Source organism: Myotis davidii, unplaced genomic scaffold (genome assembly GCF_000327345.1).
Source record: "Myotis davidii unplaced genomic scaffold, ASM32734v1 scaffold217, whole genome shotgun sequence".
Taxonomy (NCBI): domain Eukaryota; kingdom Metazoa; phylum Chordata; class Mammalia; order Chiroptera; family Vespertilionidae; genus Myotis; species Myotis davidii.
This window is the reverse complement of record NW_006290034.1, coordinates 2,542,358-2,552,442: the sequence shown is the minus strand read 5'-3', so window position 1 is coordinate 2,552,442 and position 10,085 is coordinate 2,542,358. Positions and strand designations below refer to the sequence as shown.

Here is a 10,085-nt window from a genome sequence, read left to right as displayed (position 1 = left end):
CCACTGAGCGGCCTGTCCAGGCAAGGTTCAGGGCTCGCTGGGGACGCCCGGCATCTCCCCACCGGCCCTGGCCATCAGCTGTGGGTGCACAGGAGACTGGCTGTAGCAAAGCGAACCCTGCGAGAGCTCGGGGAGTGTCTGCATAGACTTACAGGCACTCCAATGTCGATGGCAAAGGGAACCTGAAGGAAAAGTAATAATTCAGTGTAGCAAAGTTCTTTCCCCCTGGTTTTATGCCCTCATGTGAGAAATATCAAGAATATAAACTATTAAATGAGGCAGTACTACCATTATTAACAGCCATAGAAAGAGGGTTGCTTTATGATTTCACCCCAAAACCAGTCTTTAGACGTTCAGTTGTTTATGGGCAATTATTTAGAAACACTGGGAATGGAGAAGAGGTGCATGTGGACTCTCATTAACTATGAATGACAGGGTCATCGATGAAAATAAACTGACTGGGATGATGCCGTCTGCACCTCTATTGAAAAGAAATAGTCTGTGTGGCAAAGACATCGTTTAGGAAACACGCTGTGGTTTTGTAAAGGTCACAGCCCCGTTTCCCGGCCCGTCAGGAAGCGGGAGTGGTGCTGGTGGTGAGGGGGCAGGTCTGAGCGCAAGCTCTCAACGAGCCTCAGAAGCGCTCTCCACACATCAGGGTGAGGGCCGGATGGGGCCCAGGGACACACGGCGGGCCCTCCGCTTCGCATGGGTGACCAGGAGCCCGGGCAGAGGGCAGAGGAAACAGAATTGCACTGAACTGCATTTAAAATTCCACCTAAAAGAACAGGAGGGCAAGAAGGCTGAGGGCACTGGCCGGAGAACGGGCTAAAGGGATGAAGCGTGAGGTTTCGGCTGAAGAAAGATGCAAGCAAGGCCTGGGGGGTTAAGGAATTAGAACAAATGAGAGCAAAGCCTAGAATATACCAGGAATTGAAAGATTGCTGGGAGTAAGGAGTGAACTGGGAGAATAGAAAGGGGTGGGAGGATGGCAAACAGAGAAAGATCCAGGCTGGAGAGCAAATGAATTCATTTTAACCAACATTTATTGAGCAGGTCCTGTGAGCAAGACAGGGCTGGCCCTCTGGGGGGGTGCAGTAGGTAATCTCTGTTCTGTGAAAGACAGCTGACCAACAGGCAGGCGAGACGGACAGCGATTAGAAGCATAAACATTGCTCAGGTGCACAGAGAGAAAAGAACTTTGTTTAATTTTGTTTAGAGAAGATCAGAGAAGAGTTAGAGGAAATATTCAAGAAAGTCATTCTGGACTAGTGGCTCCCAATGTCACCCCAAAATATTCAATTAAAAAGGAAAATAAAATAAAATAAAAGTTTAAACCACTAAGTAGGTTTTCTCCTCCCCGCCCTGGAAGGTGACAGTTGTTCTGGGTATCACACTTGAGACTGTCAGTGTCCCGTGAGGAGCTCAGGGTGGGGCAAGAGAGGCCAGCACAGCTCTGCTGTCCGAGCAACACAGTGGGAAGCGCAACTCTAGGCGGAAGCAGTGAGCACAGGTCTGCACTCTTCTCCTCCAACCTTTCAAACCTCTGACGGGCATACTAGCTGCTCCCTGACAAATGCAGGGAGTTTCCAAATTGACTGCCAGTAATCACATTACGAATGTTTTTGAAAAGATCCAGAAATATAAACACTTATTATTATTACTATTATTATTTTAGTTCAGGGGGGAAAAACTGCCACCAAACTTGGGACACTGCACTGTTCTCTTCTCAGTGTTCCCACCGTCGAATGGAAAACCCTTCATTGCGGCAGTTGCCGCATATAATGGGCAGCAAGTGGTACGGACAGAGCCAACTCTTCAGGTTAAGGTCCCCGTGGGGCAGCGGTGCTCCCCCTGAGGCCAAAGATGCGCGGCCCAATGCGCCTCTTCCCACTGAGCCTCAGAAACGGACGGGTTCCGCGGCTCCCTTTTGGCTGTAATGTGCGTGCATCTTTCTCATCAGGACGGCTCTGTCCCCTCCACTCCGCAGGGACACAGGGGCACGGGTCAGTTAGAAGAATCCCGAGCTGGCAGGGCAGGTAGAAGTTGCCCCCCAAGGAACGTAAGCCCATAAAGCAGGGCAGCAACGGCAGCGCCTGCTATTTGAACGCGTTTATGCTCATGGCAGCGCCTCCGAGTCATGTTAAGATGCGAATTTTGAATCCGTTGTCATAACTGCCCGTGAGGGTCCGGGGACAGAGCGCGGCGCTGGTGGGTGGGAGCCGGGGGGCGCCAGGCGCTCAGGGCCCGCTGTCCCCGCAGGAGCTGAAGGAGAAGATGGACGAGCTCCTGCCGCTGATCCCCGTGCTGGAGCAGTACAAGACGGACGCGCGCCTCATCACCCAGTTCAAGGAGGAGATCCGGAACCTGTCGGCCGTGCTCACCGGGATCCAGGAGGAGCTGGGCGCCTACGACTACGAGGAGCTGCACCTCAGGGTGCTCAGCCTGGAGACCCGGCTGCGCGACTGCATGAAGAAGCTCAGTGAGTAGCGCCGCGGGCCATCCGCGCTGTGCGTCTCAGTCGGTCCCGTGGGGGTGGTCAGACGTGCCTCGTGTCGGGGAAACCAGGGCTGGCCTTCCACGTACAAGGTAAGTGTTCCCCAATGGCTCACGCGCCCCTGGGAACGGAGTGGCCTGGGACTGACAGTTGCCTAATTCTCCAATCGCCTGTAACATTTGACATAAACAGCCTGGCGACAGAGCCGACTCCACTGGCTAACGGAGATGTGTTTTAGTGCAGGCAGACGGTGCGCGATGAGTGATCACTGCTGGGCCAGGGCGGAGGGGAGGCACTTCAGGGAGCGGAGAAAGTCAGAGACTGCAGGAGAGGGAGTGGCCCTGGGCCAAAATGTGAAGCCGCAGTGCTGAAAGCAAACCCAACAGCTGCCCTTCCTGCAGAGCAGCCCACGGCCGCTCTGACCCGCTGAAGGAATCAAAGGAGGCACCTTCCCAAATCGGCAGCTACACACCGTGAGTGGGGGCCACACAAGCGCGCGGGACCTGGACTGCAGTCTCTGACTCAGCCCGAACCCAGGGTGCAAGCCCTCCCGCTGCCCCCAGGAGCTAGTGGCCCAGTTCTTCTCTCCCGGACTGTTCACTACACTCCGACTCCACCAAAGCAAGGCCAGGCCCCGGGAGGTCGGACCTGGTGAATACCGTAAGCCCTCCCTGAAGTGGGCCCGTGGAATTCTTGTGGGAATAAATGGGAAAACTTTTGGGATTAGCTTCATTTTAGAAATGAACTTCACCTCTAACATATGCAGGGTAGGGCAAAAGTAGGTGGACAGTGGTGAGTATGCGAATTTTAAGATAATTAAAAAAACAAATGAGCCTCCTCACCTGCAGGGTCTCAGCGACTCTACCAGAGAATTAAAGTTTGGGCGAAAAATAGAAATTAAAAAAAAATGCTTCCACAGCAATGCACCCTCGTGGCCTGAATGGGGGACAGACATGCCTAAATGCTTGATTTTCTACTCTCAGAGCCGAATAGAGAAGTCCCCTGTGCTTAATTACATCGGACCGTATTCCCAGACATGCAAACTGTAATTATATGCCTGTGAGGATTTAACTGAAAAAGCGCAGTGAAAGCCTTCGCCACCCCCTGAGATCACCAACAGACATTTAATGTCGCTGATAACCAGGCTTCCAGCCCTCTCCCCGCCTGCAGTCACTTCTCCCTCAGGGCAATGGTTCGGTGCCATCTAGTGAAGTTCAAGGCGCATCCTTCCCTTAACACAGCCTGCGGGTATCGGCAGCGTTCAAAACTCCAGATCCCAAGTAAACGGCACTTGGCCTGTTGTCTCTGCCATGCCCGTGCCAAATTCCTTTCAAAAGGGAAAACAAAATGTCTAGGTGGTAATGGTCTAGTTTGCACATTCAACCAATACTGAATGAGCCCCGGTGTGTGCGGGCACTCGGCCAGGTATTGGGGAGACGAGGCTGAGCGGCAGACAGCCCCCCCCCCCCCAGGCCCTGTCAGGGAGCTGCCATTCTGTGGGGACACAAGCACATAGCAGAGAAGTGCAGCCGTGTTGACAGCCCGCTGCACAACGGGCACCATGCCAGCCTCTTCCATGTGGTCGTTCCAATCACCGCGAGAACTCTGGGTGAGGCCTTATTATGCAATTGATTGCAAACAGATTGTTTGGCTTAAAGTCATTTGCAATTTATTGGAAAACAGACGGGTTTGGACACATGTTATTCTTGGTCCTGCTTGCCACACACGCACTGCAAACTCATTCTCGTGCCCGTTCCATTATGGCAACTGTTATGTTCACCCTTATCACCACCTTCCCCTGGCACTACAGTTGGTGAGTTAGACATGAAAATAAAAGGTTAAATAATAGAAACAGATTTTACCATCAAATGGATGGTAGAGGTAAACTTATTATAAGTAGCTTCAAAGGACGCACGTTAAAGATCAAATCATATCTCCTTCTTGCCACGCGTTCTCCAATGGCCGTAAGTAAAAAGAAATGAGATTCTGGAGAAATACTCACTATTCCATGTAATTTACTCATATGGACATGGCCTTGGGACTCCAGGTCAGAAGCCATTAGTCCGGGCCATCGCAAGGTACAATGATATATTAAAGAAAGACACAAGAGAGAAGACAGAAGTCTCCATGCTTTGTTGATCCAAACAACTGCTCCTGCTGCTGAATCCCAAATGACACCTTGTCCTGAGCTGCCATTGGATCAGCATGGGCTGTAACTGATATCACAAAATCCAATGTCTAGAAGGCATCGGAGAAAGACAATGGCCACGATCTTCAACTACCTACTCAGTATATTTTCTGAATAGATAGAACCATACACACACAATATATTGTAAAATGCTAATATTTTCACATGTCTCACTGCCAGTGAGAGCAGAGCGGGAGAGAAATCAGTGAAGCAGAACCCTTCACTTCGCTCTGTGCCATCCATTTCTGCCCAACATTTGTCTTCCCGGCGCTTGGGAAAATCACCCTTTCCGTCTGGCTCCCTTCGTCCGCGTGGAGAGTGAGAGTGAAGTGAGAAAGATAATTATGTCTTGGAACAAGAGCCAGTGAGGGGGAGCCAAGACACAGAAATGACTTCTGTTTATTTTACTTCATGTTTACAATCTCTACATTCCATCAGCAGCTGACAAGACCAGTGTTTACTTCACACAGAGACCCACAAAATTATAACTACAAAAACAGCCAGTTTTTATGAATTCCTGAAACTTTAATTTCATTTGACGAGATGAATTTTACCTTAGGAGTCCAGTAACTATTTGTAAGGAGGAACTTCTCTCAACAACAATGAGAGACTATTCTGGTTTTTTTGCTTCCTGAGAATAAGAGTAGATGATGGTGATGGCCATGATCTTATAGTGCTGGGGTGTGTGTGTGTGTGTGTGTGTGTGTGTGTGTGTTTTACTGCCACCACAAATGCCACCTTCTCCCCATCAGCATATTAAAAGTTTGTTGATCCCTCATCCATTCAATGCTTTCTCGGTGAGATTAACAAAATGTCAAGCTCTAGGCTGTCCACCTTACAGATGAGGAAACCATCCCAGAGAAGAATGGCACAATCCAATATTATCGGATGATGGGCATAAGCAGTAGTAGTTTAAGAAGTTACACCATAAGGACATACAGAAGGCCGAGAGACATATGAAAACATGCTCAAAGTCACTAATCATCTGAGAGATGCAAATCAAAACAACAATGAGGTACCATCCCACAACTGTCACAATGGCTATCATCAACAAATCAACAAATGACAAGTGCTGTCGAGGATGTGGAGGAAAAGGAACCCTTGTTCACTGCTGGTGGGAATGTAGACTGGTGCAGCCACTGTGGAAGACAGTATGGAGTTTCCTCAAAAAGTTAAAAATGGAACTCCCATTTGACCCCGTGATCCCACTTCTAGGGCTATATCCCAAGAAACCAGAAATACCGATCAGAAAGGATATATGTACCCCTATGTTCATAGTGGCACAATTCACCATAGCTAAGATCTGGAAACAGCCTAAGTGCCCATAAGCAGATGAGTGGATTAGAAAACTGTGGTACATCTACACGATGGAATACTACGCTGCTGTAAAAAAGAAGGAACTCTTACCATTTGCAACAGCTTGGATGGAACTGGAGAGCATTATGCCAAGCGAAATAAGCCAGTCAGAGAAAGGTAAATATCACATGATCTCATTCATATGTGGGATATAATGATCAACATAAACTGATGAACAAAAATAGATCCAGAGACAAAGTGCAGGGGAGAAGTGGGGGTTAGAGATCAATCAAAGGACTTCTATGTATGCATATTAGTATAACCAATGGACACAGACACTGGGGCGGTGAGGGCCTGCCCTCAGGGGTGGGAATAGCTGGAGGGGGGTCAATTTGGGAAAAGGGAGACATATGTAATACTTTAAACAATAAAAAAAAGTTACACTATATAAACCTATTTTTATATAAACCATAAATGAACCCACGAGGAGATGGTAATTTAATCTATTTAGTAACCATGCCTCTATCTGTATAAACCTATTTTGTCAATCTCAACACTTAGCAGAGTCCTGATACAGCAGAGCTTCTCAGCAAATGATGGTTCAGTGAATACATGATTTTATTTAAATAGTAACTACTGGTTTCGCCGCTGACCTATTTCAGAGGAGAGGCCCATCGCTACTAGAAGGCAGCAGAGCCATTGTCAGTTTAGGCACCAGAAGGGCGACTCCGCTGGTATAATTCCTGCCTCCATTCCTGGCCTGAACAGCCGGAGGCTCAGCAGCATCCCTCTGCCATATGGTCACACGCTGGATTCTACCCAAACACCACAGAAGCCGAGACACCCACGCCACCCACGTGCTGCCGCTTTTCGGAATTGTTGATTACGTGAGATTCGTGGCACAGATAACTGCCCAGGAGAATTCTGAGGCAGATTTTTAACTAACCCGTCCAACTCAACTCCTGTGGATGTTACGTCTACATAAGCGGGATCCAGAAGATCATTTAAACCCAGGAAACCAAGCAACACCTGAAATATGCACACATCAAAGGGAAAATGAGCTTCATGTCTTCTTGCTAGTTTTTCATTTGATCATTTTGAATGGCCTGAGACTGATGTTATAAATATCCAAATAGCCCTTGGCAGAAAAAAGGTTCCCCACCCCTGATTTAGAGTACTGAGAAAGCAACTCTTCACTGTTCAAACCTCACTGTACGACACGCGACATGAGTGATCATTCATTCAGAATGTGTGTTACCAGCCCCATGATTCAGTGGCCCTTGCTTTGCTCTTATGAGTATGTGTGTTGGAATCACTGCCCGTGGTCACCTAACGTGTTTATGTTTCTCTAATTTCAGCATGTGGCAAGTTGATGAAAATCACAGGCCCAATTACAGTCAAGACGTCTGGAACCCGATTCGGTGCCTGGATGACTGATCCTCTAGCATCCGAGAAAAACAACAGAGTATGTGTGCTCCACAATTGCTTTTGCTTAGAATTATGTTTTATTTATACCTTTTTTGTCTACTGGACTGTTCATTTTCTTTAGGGATAGAATTTCAACTTGGAAACGGTTACATCGCTGCAAATATTTTGAATTTGATCATATTAACACAGCTACAGAGATATATGGCAAATTTATTTTAGTAAAATGTTCTATCCTATAATTCTCCAATAGAGTAAATCTAGTTTTTATTTGTTTCAGTCTTGTTTTGCACTTCACAGGGCAAAAATTACAAGAGTACAAAATTCTCTTTATATTTCTGCTAAAACTTGCTCCATAATATGAAAACACACACACACACACTAAGGGAAATACTTGAACTTATCAATTCACAAAACAAACTGAAATATTCCTGGAGTCTAGAGTTAACTTTAAGGGAAATAGCACTGAAACTTTGGGGGTGGGGAGGTATTTTCATAAATCAGCAACACATATATTATGTAAATCAATATACCACCAACTTACCATCGCTCTGGGCATGTGCTATTGCAAAACTTACTATACATTAAGATTCACAGGGTTACATCCAAATGAGATTTGTAGCTAGATTAGTGACATGGTTGTGTTAAGAGGTAGGTGTACCTAGAAGCAGGTTCAATGAACAAGGGTTAACTAGAAGGTTCTGTGGCATCCATAAAGGAGAAATATGTTCAAATGTGTAGAGTTAGACCACACATTTTTTCAGAGCGAGTTGCGGAATAAATAAAGTTGCTGAAGGCGGTATTTTTGCCATTATTGATCGCATGGATCGATCAGGTGACTAAACAAAGTGATGTGATTTGTACTGACACGCGTCTGGCTCATTCCATCATGGGCACTGAATGGTCTAAAAAAGAAAGGACAAGAAGCAAATCAACTTCAAGGCAGCAAATGTAGCTGTTTCCTTTCTGCATAGTCCATGCCATTCTCTTTGCAAATGCCCGCCGTACCATAGGCCCTAAGATAAGATGGTCTCTGGCGCCTAGGCATCCTGAGACGGATGTGTGCTCTCACTGCCTTTATTTTGGAATTCTCAGGAAGTCCAGAATTTAGGTGCTCCATTTATTTATTCTTTCCCCCCATCTTCCCAGGTCTGGTACATGGACAGTTACACTAACAACAAAATAGTCCGGGAGTACAAATCCATGGCCGACTTTGTCAGCGGGGCTGAATCAAGGACCTACAACCTCCCTTTCAAGTGGGCGGGCACCAACCACGTGGTCTACAACGGCTCGCTCTACTTCAACAAGTACCAGAGCAACATCGTCATTAAGTACAGCTTCGACCTGGGCAGGGTGCTGGCCCAGCGCAGCCTGGAGTACGCCGGCTTCCAGAACGTCTACCCCTACACCTGGGGCGGCTTCTCCGACATCGACCTGATGGCCGACGAAATCGGGCTGTGGGCCGTGTACGCCACCAACCAGAACGCGGGCAACATCGTCATCAGCCAGCTGAACCCCGACACCCTGGAGGTGGCCAAGAGCTGGAACACGGGCTACCCCAAGCGGAGCGCCGGGGAGTCCTTCATGATCTGCGGGACCCTGTATGTCACCAACTCCCACCTGACCGGGGCCAAGGTGTACTATTCCTACTCCACCAAGACCTCTAGCTACGAGTACACGGACATCCCCTTCCACAACCAGTACTTCCACATCTCCATGCTGGACTACAACGCCAGGGACCGGGCGCTCTACGCCTGGAACAACGGCCACCAGGTCCTGTTCAATGTCACCCTCTTCCACATCATCAAGACCGAGGACGACACATAAGCAAGTGTAACCTGTTTCCGCCGAGCTACCCCGTGTCATTTGCGATCCATTCCCTAGGACTCCTGTGGTGTTGCTTTTCTTCCTTAGAGCGTCCCCACCCTTTCCCCAAAGCATTTCTGTCATCACGTGGGTGTTCCGGAAAAATTCAGCGGGGCCTGCCTCAGTGAACCCGCTGGACACACATCGGAACTCCTGCGTTCATAAGGCCCATCATGTCCTTGTCATGAGAAGCACTACGGAGAGCTTACGTGGCTAAAGTCATACTTTTGCAAAAGATTAATGGTCTGCCTTATACTAGTGTCAGAGACTAATGGTAGCTTCAATGCATGAATGTCTCTCTCTCTCTCTCTTTTTCCCAACTCTGCCACTTCTTACTATATGTCTCTAGCTCCACATCAGAAAACATTCTGGTAGGAATCAGAAGAAAAAAGGAAGAAAAAGGAAAAAAAGCACTTCTCCCCCATTCATTTCTAAAACAGACGTCAGGATTTCATTTACACGGGGAAGAACACGCCGTCTCGCTGTTCCCCGGTCCTCTGGCGCGGTGCTGTACAGCCATTTTTAAATCTCTTGCTAACATTTGATTGGCAACCTGTATTTCTACCATTGTGACCACCATTGTGCAATTGTATCTCTTCACTTCTGTGACAGTAAGTGATGTTTTTTTATAAACGACACTGAAGTTCAATCTCAGTGATCCTGGGTCCATGTCCAAGTGTGGTCCCAAGGAAGTATCTTCCCGGCTTCCCCTTCCCATGGCAGTGTAAGCTAAACAGGAAGCAGACCAGGCCCCTTCCATCCAGTCTTTATTTGACCCCTGACACACAATGGACCACGGACGCGCAAGGCCAC

General features: G+C 47.9%; 1 protein-coding gene across 1 annotated transcript in view; it reads left to right on the top strand.

The window, feature by feature from the left end:
- Positions 1–10,084, top strand: part of OLFM3 (olfactomedin 3) — a 19,735-nt gene extending 9,651 nt beyond the window's left edge. Inside the window, exons 4-6 of the mRNA XM_006762941.2 lie at positions 2,263–2,482; positions 7,340–7,446; positions 8,556–10,084. Of these exons, the coding sequence (XP_006763004.2) occupies positions 2,263–2,482; positions 7,340–7,446; positions 8,556–9,233 (1,005 nt within the window). The 3' untranslated portion in view covers positions 9,234–10,084. The remainder of the gene's footprint in view (positions 1–2,262; positions 2,483–7,339; positions 7,447–8,555) is intronic.
- The last annotated feature ends 1 nt before the right edge of the window (position 10,085 follows it).